The 20268-nt window shown below is 46.1% G+C and overlaps 1 protein-coding gene across 4 annotated transcripts in view; it reads right to left on the bottom strand.

Annotated features, from left to right (window-relative positions):
- Apba1 (amyloid beta precursor protein binding family A member 1) overlaps positions 1 to 20268 on the bottom strand; it is a 205690-nt gene that overhangs the window by 55885 nt on the left and 129537 nt on the right. For all 4 annotated transcript variants that reach the window (XM_063275486.1, XM_063275480.1, NM_031779.3 and 1 more), the window contains exon 2: positions 10768 to 12050. In XM_063275486.1, the coding sequence (XP_063131556.1) occupies positions 10768 to 11979 (1212 nt within the window). In that variant the 5' untranslated portion in view covers positions 11980 to 12050. The remainder of the gene's footprint in view (positions 1 to 10767; positions 12051 to 20268) is intronic.

Raw genomic sequence — 20268 nt, 5'->3', positions numbered from 1 at the left:
TAAGGATTCCACCAGAAAATGGAATTTTATTCAGCTAAAAAGAAAAATGAAATTATAGGAAAATGAATGGAAATGAAAAACATTATGCTGTAAAAGGTAACCCAGGCCCAGCAAAGTGGCACAAGTTCTCTCTCACACGCAGATTCTAGCTATGAACTCTCAGAGTGGCATGTTTAAAGTGGAATGCCGGTTGGGGATTTAGCTCAGCGGTAGAGCGCTTGCCTAGCACGCGCAAGACCCTGGGTTCGGTTCCCAGCTCCGGGGGGCGGGGGGGAGGGAAAAACAAAACAAAACAAAACAAACAAACAAAAAAACCCACAACTTAAAGTGGAATGCCTGTAAGGGCCGAGAAGCTAGAAAGGATCCACCAGAGGAAAAAGTGAAGCCTTAAAGGAGGGAAGAGTCTGTTTTCTCAGTAGACACAGCTAAAGTCGTTTGGGAAGAGGGACCCTCAACTGAGAAAATGTCTCCATCAGACTTACCTGTATGTGAGTCTGTGAAGCATTTTCTAAATTAATGGCTAATTAATGACTAATGTGGGAGGGCCCAGTACTCTGTGGACAGTGTTATCTCTGGGCAGGTATATAAAAGGTTGTATCAGAAAGCAGCCTGAGAGCTACAGAGTGCAGGCCAGTGAGCTGTGTTCTTTCACGGACTCTGCCTTGAGCTCCTGCATCATTCCATGACAGACTGTAAAATGTAAAATGAGACAACCCCCGACCCCGAGTTCCTCTTGGTGTGGTGTTTACCACAGCAATTGAAACCAAACTAAGGCAGGAGGATGGAAGGACACATGTGATACGAAGTAGAGGGTAGATGTGGGGCTGGAAAGGTTTACGTGGGGATGAGGGTGGTAGGATAGAGCAGAGGAGAGAGAGTAGGGGAAGGGATAACCGAAAACAAAGGACGTTATGGAGAATCCCCATGGGAACTATTCTGTAAACAAAGTAAAACAAACAAAACAACAACAACAAAAACGGAACCCCAACTCTCCATGGGTAGATCATGTTCTTTGGGGAAGCCCAACCTTATTAAACATAACTGAGAAAACATCTCCATGAGGTTGACCTGTAGGCGAGTCTGTGGAGCACTTTCTTGATTAATGCCTGATGTGGGAGGGCCCAACTGAGGGATATCTCCTTATGCAGTGTTGGTCAGTGCGGTGGTTTGAATGAAAATGGTTCCTATAGACCCATAGCAAGTGGCACTATTAAGAAGCTTTGGTGGAGGAAGTGTGTCACTGGGTGAGGGCTTTGAGGTGTCAGATGCTCAAGCCAGGCCTGGTGTCGCTGTCTCTTCCTGCTGCCTTTGGATTTATATGTGGAACGCTCAGCTACTCCTTGAACACCATGTGTCCTGGCATGTTGCCATGCTTTCTGCCATGACAATGGACTAAACATCTGAACTTGTAATCCAGCCCCCGATTAAATGTCTTTTCCTTATTAAGAGTTTCTGTGGTCATAGTGTCTCCTCACATCAACGGAAACTGCAAGACAATCAGGGAGGCTCCAGGGACTCCTACAACATTATAGGTTATTGTCAGTGCATTTGCTTATTCATTAGAACTAAACCCCAAGACCCTACTGCCAAACACACCTCATACTTGGCTTGCAGGATGCTGAGAAATCAAACTGGGTCTGAGCTTGATGTTTTCGTGGTTTTGGATACCTTTCATTGTATCAGAATGTGCTATACAAACTTCTAGGGAGAAAAAAAAATAATCAAAATCATCTATCTGTGGACCCCAAAAGCTACAATAACAAGAGTGCCCAAGAGCGTAATAGTGGCATGACTATATGGGGTACCCAGTGACCTTCTGATTGGAGCTGAGGCTGCTCCACAGGAGGGACTCATAACAGGCACTGTAAACCTGGCCAAGAACCATGGGTGGGAGGTCACGGGCTCCAGGGGAAAACCCATTACTATTATTTACTTAAATGGACACAGTGTTAAACTGCTTTCTACATAGGTTTATATCTATGGATCAGCACTGCTCTCAACTTTTTCCTCAGAGAAGCTCTTTTTTAAAAAATAGGTTTTAGTTTGTCTTACTTTACTTTGTGATAAGATACCATGGCCAAGATAATGCATAAAAGAAAGCGTTTATTTGGGGCGTATGGTTTCAGAGAATAGATTCCATGACCATCATGGCAGTGAGCATGGCAGCGGACAGGCAGGCACAGCACCGGAGCAGTAGCCGAGAGCCTACATCCACAATTACAAAGTAGAGAGAAAGAGACTGGGAATGGTGAGTCTTTTGAAACCTCAAAGTCCACAGAAACCCTTTCTTCTATAAGTTGCCATTGTCATAGTGTTTATCATAGCAACAGAAAAGTAACTAAGGCAGGAGATGGACCAGGAAGAGGGATATTGCTGCGTCAGACCTGGCCATCTTGGTCTTTTGCAGACATGTGGAAGACCTCTTCGGGATTTTGGACTGAGGAAGTAGTTGAATGCTCTAAGTGGGTCTTAATAGGACATCCTAGTAGGAGTCTGGAATACAAGAGTGCAGAGGGAAATGTGAACTCTGGAGGCCCAGCTCAAGAGGTATCAGACGGGGGTAATACTAGCAGCTGGGTGAGAGACTCTTCTTGTGATACTTTGGCGAAGAATGTGGCTGCTTTCTGCCCTTGTCCTAAGAATCTGCCTGAGGCTAAATGAAATGTACGGGATTGGTCTGCTTGGTGGTGGAGATTTCACGACAACCTAATACTGAATCTGTCCTGTGGTTATTAGTAATCAACCGTCTGCGGTCTACAATGAAAAGGGGCAACCAGGGGGAAAAAGAAGTATAGGGTGTACAGTTTGAAACGAAAAAGAACACCAGGAAATTTAATGTTGAAGCGAAGGCTTGTGCAGGAAGAATGAGAAGACTAAAGAAAGGCCTGTTCACAGACGGAATGAAGCTACCCAGATAAGCTTCCAGCTTGTAAAAGGGGACAACAAAGGAAGGCTGTTGGAAACGTCATCCGAGGGGGCCAGGCTCCTCCCTGAGTGGTCCTCAAACGTGTCAGGATTCTTCATGTGGTTCTGGCTTTAGAGTCATGAAGGATACAGGAATAATAAGTAAAGGAGTTGTAGAATCTTCCTTTGAGGTGAAGGAGAGCTGTGGAGGCCAGGCACGTGACAGGGGAGTTCCTGAATGGAAGTTCAGAGAAGCCATTTTCTGAAGCTTCAAAAGCGAAGCCCGGTTGTGTTGGAGAGCCCAAGGTGTTGGGGATGCCAGTGCCATGCGTTATCTGCCAAGAACAGCTACAGAGAGGGAGTGAACAAGCCCAAGAGAAGAGTGTGTCATTTTCTGCAAAGCCCAAAGGACAGAGGTATCTGAGTCCTTTGACATCAGATGTGGAACTGTCTAAGCAGCAGGTTTCCTTCCTTTCCTGAGGTCTGCTTGATGGAATGAATATACCGGAGGCCATTTCTGCTGTCTCTATGTGATCCTTTGTCTCCATAGTTACACATCTGTCCAAACCTTAGGGGTGTTGGAACTATTGGATCCATCTGTACTATTCATCTAAGTTTGAACAGCCTGGACCCCGGAGGACAGTGAAGACTGCACTGGGATACATACTCTTTCACAGCAAGTCAGTAGGCCAACCTGAGCCATGGGTGCTTACTTGGGGTCCAGTCCTCTTCAGATATGAATGTATGCAATATTGGAGCTACATAAGGCCATCCTTCCTCTTCCTAAGAATACCACCTCACATCCCAGCAGGGAACTGACCCCAAATCAGGCACTTACAGAACACTTCATCCTAAATCCTGTCTGCCTGATGTGGATCCCATTTCCATCCCTTACTATCCGATCCTGGAAATATTGTGGCAGGCCAGAACCTCGTGAGCAGGTGGAGATCTGCAGAGGAAACCCCTCAATTCAGAGCACCTCACGGGAATCCTGCACAGAAATAGAATCCTTGGCCGTGGTGCGATTCTTTTTTCTTGTCCTTGTAGGCTTGATAACACAGCGGCAAGGTCAACAGGGCAAGATGCTGCTAATGAGTCTTAATTAATTAGCATGTGCATTTGACCTTGTTTGACAGTCTCCTAGCAACAGTTAATAGAAAAAGCAAAATCCTTGCAGGCTGTAAGCTGAATTCAGGGTAGAGAAGGGATAACATCGAGACATCTAAGATCTTTCTACTAGTTTACAGGTGATTGATCAGGGCGGGTACTAACTTTAGGCCTTGACTTCCCACAGTGTTGATAATGCCTTCCTTTCAGCAAGAAGGTGGCTGGTTTCTGACTCTGACTCTGACTCTGACAATGTTGAAACAACCTTCTGTCTCAAAATAATTTGTGCACTGGTCTCTGGGAGGAACAAGATGCCAATATAAAGTAAACAGGAGCGGGTGTTCCATTCCCACTAACTAGTAGGCTAGTTTGCTTTAACTAGAACAGCCCTGGATAAAAAGGGCTGGTAGGTTGCTGCTTAATGCAGAAGCTGGGAACTGGGGTGGCTGAAGGGAGGGACCAGGATGAGTGGCATGGTGCAGATTTGTGTGTTGGAAGATAGCAAATGGAAACCCCAGTGCAGAGATGGTGAGAAACACTGAGGCCAAGTACATTAATTCATTGTGCCTGTGACCCACCCTAAATAGTGAACCCTAACCTCTGGAAGGAGCCAACATGCCATGCCCGTGAGCCTTACATCATGTTTCCAGAGAGAGTTCCACATCTGCAAAGACATCTTATGGTTACTGAGAAACTCCTTTTGTGTTAAGAGCACAATACTGTCTTAGATAGGGTTTTACTGCTGTGATCAGATACCATGGTCAAGGTAACTCTTATAAGGACAACATTTAATTGGGGTGTGCTTACAGGTTCAGAGGTTCAGTTCATGATCATGAAGATAGGAGCATGGTAGCGTCCAGGCAGGCATGGTGCAGGCAGAGCTGAGAGTTCTACATCTGCATCTGAAGGCTGCTAGTGGAAGACTGGCTCTGACGAAGCTAGGGTGAAGAGATTTAGCCTATTCCCACGGTGACACACCCACTCCAACAAGGCTACACCTCTTAATAGTGCTACTCCTTGGGCAGAGCATATGCAAACCACACACCAGCTATGCTTATAAAAAGAATAAATTTCAACTTAAAGATGGTTCCATTTATAGGCAATACATGCTTCATGATTCAGCAGCACTGCATGACCCTGGCATTTAACTGGGTGTACGTATAGCTGCTCTTCTCACTGTACCTACCCTTTCTCTCCAGTCCACTTACCGCCTGTAATTCTGAAGGAGCCATGTTAGAGAGAATGAGACAAACACTCTTGGGAGTCACAGACAGTTTCTTGAGCCCCCTACTTCCTAAGTGAACCTGCCACATTTCTGAACTGTGGCCCTGTGTGCTAACTCTAGGGACCAAACTTTTCAGGGGAAACTGGCCGTTTGCTTCCTGTTGCTTTTCTTGTGGTTTCACACACATATGATCTGGTGAGACAATTCAGGGAGAAAGATTCCTCGTAGGAGTGGGGTCAGGCGAAGAGAAGCTGAAGCCCAAGGGTTAAAAAATAATCTTGCCCATAACTTTTTTCTTTTTAATTCTAAGGAGCATGGATAGCTGGGATAGTTGACTTGCAGTGGGCCACCATCGGGCAGGTCCTCATCTACTGACTCTGATATGGCAATGGTTTGATGGTAGTAGGCAGATAGCTTTCAGGCATCAGGGCTTGTCCAGCATTGAATAGACAGGGGGCAGTCTAGAGATGAGGTAAGTTAACTGAAGGTAACACTTTGAGTCTAGGAGACGCTCACAAAGCAAAACATTCCCTATCCCCTTCTGCTCTCTTCATGGCTAAAACGAATCATTTGCTCTTCGAACGGGCGTTTAAGGTCAAGCCTTTTCATTTTGAAGATATAACAGTCAAGACTATTACATCTTTAAAGAAAATTACCCTGGTCACATAGGGTCCTCGAGGTTCACAGGAAAATGGCTCCTTTTTGCTGTTGCTATTGACAACTGAGTTTTGCCACACAGTGCACCACCTCCTCATTGTGAACTCGCAGGTGCAGCATGGACTGGTAAATGCCTCAACAATGGTGCTTCTACCCTGGCAAAGGCAGCTCTCAGAAACATTTCCTCCTTAAAGCGAAGGCTGTGAGCTTACATAATTATTCACATCTCTGGAGAAGTCAGTGCACTGCACTTGACCCTGGCGTATGCCATTCCCAGATCATTTAGTATTCTTATAGCTTTCTTCCCCGCCAATGTTACCAGGCTTCCGAACTCTAAACACACATATAAGCCCATAGCTTCTAAACCCTTCTGGTTCTTTACTGTCCAGCTGTGTTCTGTGGTGGGCACAGCTCTCCTCTTAACCTCTAGTTGCTTATCCTTATATTTGTAATTTCCACCCATTAGAGGTTTCACACTTAAGGCAAACGCTGCATAAGGCTCCGAACACCCATCCTACCACAGGTCAGTAGCTGACAAAGAAGTCCTTCCCTTCCTATAAACTGATCACAACACACACAGAAACATCTACCCTTTTCTATTTTAGTTCAAGAAAACAGGACACTGAGATAATCTCTTTGTTCAGCGAACTGTCTCAGCTTAAATCCACAAACACAGTTTTTCAAAGTCAAATCACACTACACAGCTTAGGGCAAAACTCAAATTCTTTTGCCACACCGGTAACTCCTCACTTCCTGGCCCTGTTTTCAATTCTTCTGGAACTTTCTTCTGCATTTACTTTCACGTTCAGAGGTGATGTGTTTGCACTGCCTCGCTTTCATTTCAGAGTTAGACATTGTTTTTTTTTTTTTTTTCTTGGCTTCTACTGCAAGTGCTAAAATCTACGGTTTTTCTGCCACACGTTTCTAGTTGATCGATGTTCAGTGTTTGCATTCTGAAGACTCGACCTCTGCTCTTCCCAGCCCAGCCACATGCATACAGTATTGCATTTCTGGGTTGTATAATTGTTGTCGGAAAGGACAAATAACCGAAGAAAGCTGGAAATAGAATTGCTTTTTTATTTGCTTCGTTTTCCATCCGCTGTTCGTCCATATATGCTAAACCCTCTCCAAACCTCCACTCCTCCAACCCCATGCTCATCAGGCTCTCTCTGCCTTCTTCTTCCTGGACGTCTCCCCACTGGAGTCTGGATTCGCTGCTTCCTTGTCTTTTTGCACAGTAGCCATGCCCGTGTCTCTTCCTCATGTGCCCAAAGGGTTCCCTTCCTGTATTTTCTGTGGGGGGAGTCCCTCCTACCTCTTTTCTTGGTTTGTGTTTTTTGGGTTAGGGAGCCTCCCTTTCCTTATAGTAGCCACACATCTACAAGAAAGAATCACGTGACTAATACTAGAGGTACCCTGAGTTCTAATGTCTTCCAGCTGTTGACAGACCTTTCTTTCTCAATCATGTCCTCAGGTTCCTGTTAACTGAAGCACTGGGGGGTATTTGAAGTCCCTTTCTGGGGTATCTAAGTTCAGATCCTCAGAAATCTTGGTAGAAAGAGGAAGCCGGAACCCTTCCTGAATTATTCAGCACTGACCAGGCTGTGTAGTGGGAACAAACCGCCCCCAAATTCCTGTGCCCTCAGCTGAGGCTGCTTCAGTGTCTCACTGCTATCACCAGGGAACCCTGCTCACTCTGGGAAAGCAGGTTTTGCTCTGCTCAGGGTTACAACGGTCTGACTTACCATGTGGCTTCTGGGGTGGTTGCAATTAGAGTGAGAAGGATCATTTCTGCTGCTCCTGCCTAGAAGTAACGAGTGTCTGAACACTCGCGTCACTGGCCTTGCCTCATGGCTCCAGGGATGAGGAAGAGCGAGCTTCTCCAAAGAAAGCCGAGACTACACCCCAGCACAAAATGCTCAGCATCGTCCAGGAACTCAACCGCAGTTTAGTATGCTCAGCTTTTGCTGCTTCCTTTCTGCTTATTGCCTTACTGTGTCCTTTTGACAAAGTTTCAGAAGTGAACAGCACCCTTCAGAATAGCTCAAATCTCCCAGCATGCACTGTGCTGGCTGATGTCAAACCAACTGTTACTGGATGGCAGGGTTGCCTGGAGAGCGGTAACAGGGAACTTCTCAGGACAAACATTCGCTATCGGTATCTGTCAAGGAGAGGGTTCGAAGGACGTTCTCAAACATACCCAGAAGATAGAAAGTCTTCCCCTCCCCCGCCCCAGATTTTCAGAAAATAATTTTCACTGGGTGGTGGGTATCTGTCATTTCAGTGGGGTGAACATGTTCTCAGGGATAATTGATCCTCAATTTTCATTCCGTCTGCCACTCCAGCAAACAAATGCGTGTTTGCTCTACATGTTAGGTGTTGGGGTTCAGAGAGGAACGGGCAGGCATGTCAGAAGCAAGCTTCACGGTCAGCAATGACCTCCGGCAATCATGGCTGCTTGCAGCTTCCCCCTGTGCCTTTGCACTTCCTGGTTTTGCCTTTTTGGGACACCCTATGGCCTTCGGAATAAGAATTTCAGGGCCCTCTGTTTCTGCAGAGCTCAATCACAGTGGTACAGGTTTTTACTGTTGTTTTGAAACTGAAGAAAGCCTCAAGCCCACAAGCCCCTAGATGGGTTCTCCTCTTTGAATGAGTGGTTCTCAATCCTTTATATAACTGAGATCTCAGGGAGAATTTATGAAACAAACAAACAAATAAATAAATAGAAGACTCCTACTAGATGGGTAGGCTCTGCCTCAGGCACTGGGCTTTAGGACCGTGGGTAGTAATCTGCATTTTCAACAAGACTGCTGTGGACTGCAGACCGCCATAGTTTCAACGGTGCCATTCCATTTTCTGTGACAGCATGCGTGGAATGAGATTTCAGTAAATACTTTTTTTGATGCTGAGGTGAGGTGGAATAATACCATCAAAGGGGGAGCAAATGAAGGTCCTTCCTATAAATACAGCATGACAGATGAAATACGACCCACAGATCCAAATGGCTTAAGGAAGATGGGGACATATTTTATGGCACAAGTTTTGGCTTGGCTTTCTATTAACTCTTTCTATCCTGGTAAGCCCTACTCACCACTTCCTTAGCGTCAAGATGAATTTCTGACAGTATGGGGTCCTAAGTATTATTCAGTATTTTATAGTGAATTCTGTTGGGATTAAAATATAACACAGGAGGTTTAACGTGTCGTGCTAGTTCAAAGGAACAAACATTTTCTTAGCCCTACCGCCGTCCTTGGGACTCAGCATGGAGCTCCTGGCCAAGCAGTTAGTAGGTCATTTCAAGGAGCCGACGCAACTAAGGATGCTGGCGGAAGAGGCCAGTACCTGCACCAGATTTAATGAAACCGAGTTTAACCTCTTGACCCTACTCCGACTTCAAGCTCCATTTTAAAATGAAATTGCTTAGAAATTACTGAAGAGTGCAGAAAGGGGAGGGTTAGAGCAGAAAGCATTTTCCTAGCAAGGTAGAGGGGCAAAGGTCAGTCGTCTTGATTTATTTTCAATAGATTGTGACACCTGAGCTTGACATGGTCTCAAATGTCTTAGGTATTTCAAAAAATGGCAAATAAGCTGCCGACAGGGCCAGCAACAGCTCTGCCTGTGGCTGTTCGCAGTGAGGCACGGCTGGTTTTAAATGGAGAACATCCCTCTGTGGAATGACAAAAGCTTACTCTGTTCTAGAGGAAGTCACTGTGTGTGTGTGTGTGTGTGTGTGTGTGTGTGTGTGCCTGTGTATCTGTGTGTGCCTGTGTATCTGTATGTGTATGCGTGCATGTGTATCTGTGTGTGTCTGTGTATCTATGTGTGTGTGTATCTGTGTGTGTCTGTGTATCTATGTGTGTATATCTCTGTGTGTATGTGTGTATTTGTGTGTGTGTATCTATGTGTGTGTATCTGTGTGTGTGTGTGTGTGTTGGTGGTGGTGGTGCTGCAGAACACCTAGCAGGATAGGGGGATTTCCATTAAAGAGACCACAGTGACCATCCAAATCTATGGCTTTATGGCAATAGTTCTAACTGGCCCCAGGGTCAACAGCATATCCTAGAACCTTGTTAGTTGGGAAAACATTGGCCTCTGCCATCCTAGAAAACAAAAAGACGTTTAGAAATCCCAGAACCACTCTTGATGCTCCCTGGAACTGTCTACTGCAAAGAACCGTCTTACTAAGTCTCTCTGATGCCCCCTGTTTATTCATGACAGGGCTTGAGAGACTCTCCACATTGTTATTCTTTGTCTTTTAAGTGTGATTAGTTGAACTGCTGATAAACCAGGAAAATAAAAAATGCCCTTAGATTGACTTTGATGGAGTTACTCTCCTTCCCCAGGGGGTGGGGGAAGGGAAACACACCCTAGGACAGGCTGGTCTCTGACTAAAACTTTATCCTGATGCCTATCTGTGCTACCCCATTTCCACACACCTCTTCTTTTTCATGTTGAGTACTCCTTCCTCCCAGGAACCCTTGCGGATCTTGTACTAACAAGACGCCATTTTGCAAAAACCCTCTCCAACCAAGCCTCTTCTTACAAAATGTAGACCTGATACAAATTGTGGGACCCCAGTTCAGACTTTCTCAATGAGCACAAAGAGGGCCATGTGCCCAAGAACGCAACTCTCAACAAGCCCTTCTGGTACAATTTAGAAAGCACAGGGCTGCCTTATAGGACTGATAAGTAGTCCATTCTTAGCACCTTTGCTGGTGCCACACCGGAGGAAACCATCATGGGGAGGTGCATAGCGCCCCCACAGACCATTTATCCCATAAAGTAAGTTCCCAAAGACTTGCAAGGCCACAGAGCTCAAGTCTCTCCTCCCCAGGGGCCTGCAGTCCAGCCAGCCCGAACCCATACATACTTACATCTCCGTCCACGGGCCTCTGGTCGTCACAGTCCCTTGTGGGGCTAATGTCCTGGCGCATGACCCAGATGGGCTCTTTGGGTTCGTCGGGGGTGTAAGGCGAACGGATGGTCCTGGTTTTCACTTCTTCGATGGCCTCCTTGATGTCCTTGATGGCCAGCGAGATGGCATCCCTCTTTTCCTTGCTGTACCGCTGACCAACCTCGCTGCCTCCCGGGGTTCCCACAACTCGCTGCTGCTGCCCGGCAGGTGCTGGCAGCCCAGGGCTGTCGGGGTGTCCCCCTCCCGGGGTCGGGGCGCGCTCCAGGTCCTGCTCCGCCTCGGGCATGTCTTCGGCCGCCTTGTCGAGGCTCTGCGAGCTCATGCTCTGCTTGACCTCGGCCACGATCTGGTCGATGTCCTCTTCCTGCTCATAACTGTCCATGCGCGGGTAGGGCGCGAACTCCGCCTCCTTCTCGGGGCTGTCGGACTCGCCGTCGGAGCGCTCGTCGTAGTGGTGCAGCCGCGCGCCTAGGGCCTCCTGGCGGTAGGCGGCCGCCTCGTCGCGCTCCCGCTCATAGAGCCGCAGGCCGTCGCGCGCCTCCAGCTCAGGCGCGTCCCCGATCTCCTCGTACACGTGCTCCTGGAGGCCGCCGTAGTCGGCGTAGGGCTCGGCGTAGGGCTCGTCCTCGGCGCGGTGGAAGAGCCGGTGCGTGTAGACATAGCCCGAGTAGGCGGCGTTCATGGCTTCCTCGTGCTCCAGCGAGTGGAAGTGCAGGTGGTTGGGCAGCGCGCGCCGCTGCGCCGCCTCGGCGTGCTCGGCCTCCGCCTGCTCCGTGTACTCCTCGGCCTCGGGCCGGTACTGCACGGCGTAGGCGCTCTCATCGTCGGCGTCCTGCGCGCGCTCCGCCTCGTAGCCGTCTCGGGCCGCGGCGAGCACGTCGCCCTCAGCGGTGTCCGTGTGGTTGTGGAAGCCGCTCTCGGTGCTGGCCGAGCGAGCCAGGCACTCGCCGCGCTCCTCCTCCTCCTCCTGCGGTGGTGGCGGCGGCGGCGGCGCCGGATGCGCGCGGTGGTCCTCGGGTGCGTGACCTGCGGGCGGCGGGGGCGACGGCTGCGGCTGCTGCTCTTCCTCCACCTCGGGGTGCTCCAGGTCGGCCTCCACGGACTCGTTCACCTCCCCTCCTGGCGCCTCGTCGGCCACCTCCACCTCCGCGGAGCCCTCCAAGTGGTTCATGGTGGGCGTCGGGGGATGGCTGGCGAGAGGCTGCGCTGGCTCACTGTGTGCTCATTTTGGCTTCACGGGGCCTGGAAGAATCAAGGAGAGGAGCTGCTGAGTGGTTCAGAATGGAACTCTGAGCTGAGCATCCAGACAGACATAAAACCACTTGCTATTGATCCCTTCTGAATCTGGGTCAATTAAGGCATGATTGCAAATTTAAGCGTAATCTGACAGCCCTCTTCACACACGTATCGTAATTTGTAATTGCAAATTTACTTGCTTAATTGCTTATTGCCTTCACCCTCCCAAACCTTCAGATAGGAAGCTTTGCGGGCACTTTGTTCTTAGCATATTCTTCTGGTTGCATTTTCTGAGGTCTATGGATAGAATACTACTCAATTGAGTGGGCCCATTGACATATCTGCTCCAAGATAAATATCTCTAAACTAAGATCCTAGAGACTTTAGTAGCAATTCTTTAAATAAATTGTGTGTGTGTGTGTGTGTGTGTGTGTGTGTGTGTGTGTGTGTGATATTGCAATCTTTTTGACGCCATTGCCATGAGTGTAAGGTTCCAAGGAGGCTGGTAATCACCAATAGCCTCTTTGTTCTCTTATATCCAACAAGGGTTTAGCTTTCTAGACCTTCACAAAGACATGAGAGTTCTTTTCTTACATGTAGGGTGAACACAGGAGAAAAATGGAATCCCTAGTTAAAATAACCTTGGGACCAGCTGGGTGACAGTTAACGTTTCACCATGAATATCTGAGGGGAGGAAGTTATAAAGCGCAGGGTTCATTATAACTCATTTGACTCAGAAACACTTTCCCCTTAGAAACCAGAGTTCTGATAAATATACCAAGTAGGTGGCTTCCAGTACTTTCCCCATGTGCCCTTGATCTAAAACCTGGAATTCTGGGAATGCCATGCCATTTGAGGCTAGACTACATGGATAATTTTCAGAATGTATGGGGAGGGAGGTCTCCACCTATTTGTGGGGAACTTGCAGTTAGAGAGGAAGATGGATTCCAACTCTTAATCAATTCTCACCACAAAGTAGCTTTTAAAGGACAGGGAAGATGGCTCTAGTGTGTGCTAGCAATTGCGGTGAAAATAAGAGGACCTGAGTTCAGATGTCCAGCATGTAAAAAAAGCCAGCCATGGCTGTGGATGCCTGTAATTGCAGCGTTGGGAGAGAGGTGCAGGTGCATCCTGGGAGCTTGCCAGCTGGCTAGCCTAGCCAAAATGGAGAGCTTCCAATTCAGATAGAGACTGTCAAACACTATGGCAGAGCATAATCAAGGAAGATGCACATGCTCCTACTCTGGCCTCCAAATGTGTGTTTACTGGTACTGCATCCCCAGTACCCCCTCATACTGGTAAAGCGCGAGAGCGCACACACACACACACACACACACACACACACACACACACACACACACGGGTGTGCTTTAAGCACAACCTATACACAGCATATATAGAAACAGACACAGAGTATAATGAACAAAGAAACCAGGCAGGCTTCTTTGGGTTTCCAGAAGCCTGTGGTAAATGAGCTGTCATACTTAGCTCTGGCTGTCAACTTCACACAATCCTGTCACCAGGAAAGACAGAACCTCGGGTAAGGAATTGCCTAGCTCAGATTGGCCTGCTGCCTTGTCTGGGAGGCCTTTTCTTGATTGCCAACTGATGTCAGAGAGCCCAGACCACTGTGGGCATGCCATTGCTAAGCAGGTGAACCTGGGCTGTATAATAAAGGGGACTGAGCAAGACAGTGAACAGGACTTCTTTGTGGTTTCTGCTTCAGTCTCTTCCTGTGTGTACCTACCTGCATTGACTTCTCTCAGGGATGGACTAGACTGTAAGATGATGTCAACCCTTTCCTCCTCAGTTTGCTTTTGGTCAGAGTGGTTTATCACAGCAACAGAGAGCAAACTAGGACAGGGGTTCAGTAGTATGTTTGGATTTCTCTCATTGTGTTCTTTTGTCAAGTCCTTCATTCAAACGGGCAGGATGTACTCTTAACTGTAACAGCTGGAGGAAGAGATTGGTGCCTAATCAACTCTAAATATCAACACCCATTATACTCCACTCAGCTTCTTACCAGAACCACTCCAATTCCATTCCAACACTTACGACCGACAGAGCAAATGGAAAAGGAGGCTATGTTGGAGTTGCCACACCCACCTTCCAGCAGAGCATCACAACACCACACCCACCCTGGTGGACCCACCCCAACTGATTCTCACTTGAACAATGGTGGCTTACCAAGGCAAACTTTTTGCTCTCCCCCACGGGGGGTTGAAAAGAGTACCAGATCAGAATAAATCTCTTCTGAGAAAAGTTGTGGTCTCTTCTCATTAAATCCCAAGAATAGTTAACTGCGGCCAGAATATAAGTAAGTTTCCCCCAAAATAAGAGTAAGTCATTACTGGAGCTTTGATGGAGGGGAATGAACGGACAGAAAACGTGCTGGTTCTGAGGTATGTGTGGTTAAGAGGTCCCTAGTAGTTTGTGGAAAATACAAAACAAATGTTCAATATAGTACAAGGTCTCTGTTTCTGTTTCTTCTACAAGGACTCAAATACAGACAATAAACACAAACATATCACAGGAGCATTGACCTGTGCACCAACCCAGTTCTGTTGGGCATCTGGCAAGTTTTCATGGAGAGGAACACAACAGGCTTCCCTGGGCACCATCGCTGTGCTGCTTGGGTCAATGTTAGAAGTACAATAACCACACAATAGCCTGAATGGCTAACGGTTCTTGATTCCAGGTACAGAACTGACAAAGCCACCATTGTCTGTGAAAACAGGCTTTTCTATTCACAGATGTATTACAAGAAAGTTTAGTCTACCCTGAGTTAAATCATATCTGACTAGCAAACACATTGATTTAACAAAAGTGGATTCTTTATACGTGTGTGTGTGTGTGTGTGTGTGTGTGTGTGTGTGTGTGTGTATCAAAATCCTGGTAAGTAAAGTTCTTTGGGGGAAACACCAAAAAACATGTAGTTTGAGCACAACTGAGCATCTTGCCTGCATTAAAGAATATACTAGTGATGTAATTATTCTCCCACATTTGAGTGTGTGGAACCCAACTGGCATTTATTGGACACAGCTAGACAATGTATGTGGCAAAGGTGCTCCAAAAGTTTCTAAGTTATGATCCTAGCCTTCATAGATGATAGTGTTAATAATTACAATACCTGGTGACAAATGCAAGATAGAAATGGGTCCAAGGCATAGAAGGAGCCTCTAGTGAAAATGGTGGAAACTGCTGTGTCACCTCAGGGTCCAGTGAAGTGCTGTGGTCCTTGAGCTCACCAGCATCCAAGAGCTCAGGCCTAGGAGAAGGATACCACCATCCAATTGAGACCTTGGTGGTGACCCAGGCAACTCAGGAGGCAGGAGCAAAGGGACAAGGAGCTGGCTGAAGGAAACCCTTTCCACCTAGCTATAAAATGGTGATGGACCAGGAATACATAGGCAGGAAAATCTCATCTTCAGGGCATCTACAGCGTGAAGAGAGGGCAGGACCCAGAGAGTCTGCAGGCTGCCTGCAGAAAAGCACTTCTTGTTCCCAATTCTGGGATGTTCCCTGGCTTGGAGAGAATGAATGAAAAGAAGGCACTCCACAGCTGCAGAAATGTTCAGAAATCAGAATTTCAGGATTCAGAGGCTGAAGCCGGGTATTTGATACTGAAGCCGGGTATTTGATACTGTTGGCCAGGATTCACATTATTTTGGATGGATAGAAGGGGTTACACATTTACTGTCTTTTGTCCTTAACTCGATGCCATGCATTGCCAGTCCACTGTCCGTTTTTCCTTTTTTTGAGACATTCAAAAGTAGCTCTAGGAGAAATGTGTGACTGCACATAAAACAGAACATAAAAAAGGGAACAAAAGCAGGCACACCAGGTTGTTAACACATAGGTTATTGTGAATGTGTTCACACAGGCGTGTGCATGATGAATGTGTGTATGTGTGTGTGTGGGGAGGTGGGAGTCAAGGGTGGTGCTAGTTCTGAAGATGTAGGGAAAAACTTGAAGGTGCTAAATGGAAAAAGCAAATTTGATCCTACTATATAGGAGATTTTGTATCTGTCCTTATCTAAGCTTTTACTTCTGTGCCTAGGTGCCTCTGGGAAAGTGCCCGACTAAATTTTCATCCTTTCAAGCTGAATTTACCTTCCAGTGCTCTCTCAGCACAAGGGGCTGGGCCCTATCCTCACTCAGCCCTGGTAGACTCCATATTTACACAATTACCTCCACAGCATTTAGTGCCCATTGCTTGTCTTTCCCCACTGGAGTTGGCAGTCAAGTTCCACTTCTTGAGACTGAAGTGTGTCCTAATATCCACACATACTACACTACTTCAGTAAAATGGTGTGTCTGTCACTCAGTCAAGGCAAGGGCAGCAAGTAATCCTGAGATGTTTGTAGCAATAAACAATTCCAGTTGCTAGGATTGTGCCTTGGATGGAACAAGTGGGTATCTGCATATCCTGTATCCTGCACGCACACATACACACCACACATACACACGTGCACAAGTGCATGAATATATCCATGTGTTCATATGTGTGCATATATGTGTGTGCATGCACACGGAATCCAACTACATTGAGTGTTCCTCAGGTGAAATCTTTCTTTTCTCTTAAAAACAGGGTTGCTCACTGAACTAGAACTTAGTAACTTAGGCCAGAGCAGCTCACCACTGAGTCCTGGAGATCTGTCCATCCCCCTTGCCCCCCGCCATATTGGGATTACAAGTACTCACAACAACACACATGTCTCTTTTGAAAATAGTTTCTGGGGATCAAGCTAACGTCCTTGAAAGTGCTTCACCCCCATGTATCTCTCCAGCTCCTAGTGTTTCTCATTTTGCACACAGATTTCCTAGGCTACAAATCTTCCTTGCTTCCTGGGTTAGATTAACTGCGAAACATCCAATAAGGAGTTCAAAGGATCTCGAGAGCCTTGGATCCCAAGCTCCTTTAACCATAATGCATCTATTTATAAGACTCTCATAAAGGACAAGAATGAAGAAGACCAGGGCTCATTAAAGCTTAATCCCTTTTGTTTCATTTGGAAATTAAATTTAGCAACAACGTAAGCCTAAAGAAAGATAGTTAAATAAATTTCTCTTTCCTGTTCAGTCCCTTTCAGATGGCTCACGTGGTCCAAAAGGCACCTCCAACACAGGCCTATCTTGCTCCAGCAAAGGATTTTGCTCCATCCCATAACTTTGCATCTGACACCATGATGGGACCTGGCAGAAGGCACCTGAAATGATTTCGGAAACGAGCAGAGATGTGTTGCTGAGAGACTTGATGCCAGGCAATGTGAAATTGCAGTGTTGGGGTCCTGGGCCGAATCGTGTCCAGCTTAGATGATGATGAGGCTGTACATTTTCACTGCCCCACTGCACAGCCACTCTACTGCTTTGTCTGCCAGTGCCTTTCAAGGCGCTCTTTGGACACTCCAGTAGGTATATGGTCCTCCATTCATGGTTGGCCAACAAAGAGTGAGATAACAATGGGATGAAGGAGTCTAGGGTTGAGGTATTCATTCTCCCAGGCCATCTTTGACATGGCCACTCCTAATGGCATAACTGTAAAGACATGAGCCCCCCGCCCCCACACTTTTGGTCTTAAGGACCACAATGGTGCTGCAGTGCTGTTCAGGCTACATCTTTTTAGTCCCAATACTAAGTTCTTGTGTCTCTATAAATTACCTGATTTGAGTACCCATCTGTTTCCTACTGGTACCTAACTTATCTAAGGCAGGATGCTTTCATATAAGTATTAACAGATGGCAAAATTAGCCACAGTAACTAGTCCCCTTGACAACAAAAATAATATTCTAAATAGTAAGGTTGTAGTCAAAACCATGCAGGTGACATTCTAAATGATAAGTTCTGTGCCAGGGAGCCTCCCAGCCTGGTTACAGGACATGGAGGTTCTACCAATTCAAGGAGTGACCCAGGGAATTTACGCAGAGCCTGATGGGCATAAGAACCCTGCCTGGGTCTCACCTGCTACCTCTTTCCTCTCACCAGAGCAAAGACCATCTGCCTTTCGTTCACTGGAATATTTCAATCTCTGTTGCCTGGGTCCCAGCCTCCATGAATCTCCTCCCACCTCAGTAGCAATAGTTTGGGTAGCACATGACTATCCTATACCCTAGATGCAGACTGTCAGTCAGACTGAACTTCCACCCACAGCTACAGCTGAATGCGCCTTCTAACACTTGCCCAGCGTGGGTTCATGAGGCCCGATCCTTTTGCAACCAGGGTTGGTAGACTGCATACTTATGTCTCAAGGGCATTGCCTTTGTTGAAAGACTTTGGACATTCCTTTTGGGAGTAGGGTTGAATGTTAATTTATAGATCCGAAGTTACCAGAGTGTTGTCTCACTATAATACAATTACAGTACAATAGTAATATTCAGTCACATTTGGGTTTTGACCTCAAAGAAGGTATCATCATCTTATTTACAAGTACTGAAAATCAATGGCATTCAGCTGTCAAGTCCCTAGAAGATTATCCCGTCCTTTACTCTCTCTGAGGTAGTACCTTAGTAATTGAGGTTTAGTAGTTACTCTGTGTACTGTAGTGTTTAGTTAAAGGAACAGGCTTAGGAGACAAAAACATCAACTTTGGGCCCTGGTTCTATTACTTATTAACTCTAACTTGGAATAACTTACAGCAGAGGTCCTATTTTATTGTTTCTAAAACATATAGTATATATGTAAGTAAATATAGTATATATATATAAGTAAATAACTTAGTCTAGTATGTCAAAACAATAACAGATTCAGCGTGAGTGCTATTTAATGTCTATTACTACATTTTCTGGATACACTATGATTAGCATTTAAGAAGTCAATACAGAATTAAAAAATTTAAGGGGCTGGAGAGATGGCTCAGTGGTTAAGAGCATTGACTGCTCTCCCAGAGGTCCTGAGTTCAAATCCCAGCAACCACATGGTGGCTCACAACCATCTGTAGTGAGATCTGATGCCCTCTTCTGGTGTCTGAAGACAGCTACAGTGTACTTCTATGTAATAAATAAATCTTAAAAAAAAAAAGAAAAAAATTAAAACAACATGAATGGAGGGGCACATGATATGTGATTGCTTACTGTCATAATTTACCTACTAATAGTTAGAAAACAAGCAGTTAAGTCTCCTTTAGTCATTCTTGAAATATGACTAGATATATATAAATCCATCAGATGACAACCTAAGCAATGTAGAGACATGCCCCATCTACACACAGTGCTTTATTCCTAACCCTCACGTCCATCTCAGTGGACATTATTATCTCCAACTGCTACTTGGGAAGCAGATGCTGGGAGAGCTGAAATAAATAGTCCAAAGTCACTTGGAGCAGGAAGGGTTGGAGACAGATCTGCTGGCTCTCCGCTGCCTTCTTCCTGCTACATTACACTGAGCCCAGAAAGTAATGCAATTGATTTTTTTTAAACAAACATTTAAATCGGTATAATCGCTTTCAGAATGGCGACCTTGGCAGCCTCTCCTGTTCTGAAGGTACTGCCTTTGTTCAAAGCACTCTGGGCATTCTTAGGCTGGAATTGATTTCTAAGTTAACCGAAGGGCTTTAAAACCGCCAGTGGGTAATTTTCAACACTCTACAGTTATAGTTATATCTGATTTTTTTAAAAAGAAACATAACAGGTATTGTTCAGATCTATGACTCAAAAGATTCGGCTAGAGCGTTTTTTACATTTTAATTGTTCTCATCTTTCGGTACGTTCTGATGTTGTGCAAATAGCAAATCTGTTCCTAAAAGATAAAGATGTACAACCGCCACAATTACTAAAGACTCTTTATGTCTCTGAAGTTCCTTCCAAAAGGTAACCTTGAGGATTGCTTTGGTCAGCGGCCCTGTCTTTCATAATGAGGCTTTATGCTTACTGGAGACTCTGGTGCAGAGGCTAGCTGGATGGGTGGACCCCTATGCCATGTCACCAAAGTAAGTCTGTTACTATTATCCCTCCTTGAAATCAGTACTAATGCTGACCGAGCAGCACGATTAAATCATCGGCTAGAATGATTTTAGTCATTTCAACCACAAAGCTCCATCATAGCCCAGCCTTTGGGTAAGAAGAACGTTCTAAGTTCATTCGGATTTCCTTATTTTCTATCTCTTTCCCTCACACTTTAATGATCAAATCGCTTATTTATCATCCCAATCCCAATGGAATACACTCAGCAAGCCTGAGGCAACCACAGAAAGTCAGAGGGGAAATTTTACAATTTTTACAAGAAACTC

This window comes from Rattus norvegicus, chromosome 1 (assembly GCF_036323735.1).
Source record: "Rattus norvegicus strain BN/NHsdMcwi chromosome 1, GRCr8, whole genome shotgun sequence".
Lineage (NCBI taxonomy): Eukaryota > Metazoa > Chordata > Mammalia > Rodentia > Muridae > Rattus > Rattus norvegicus.
This window is presented reverse-complemented; position numbering and strand designations above follow the sequence as displayed.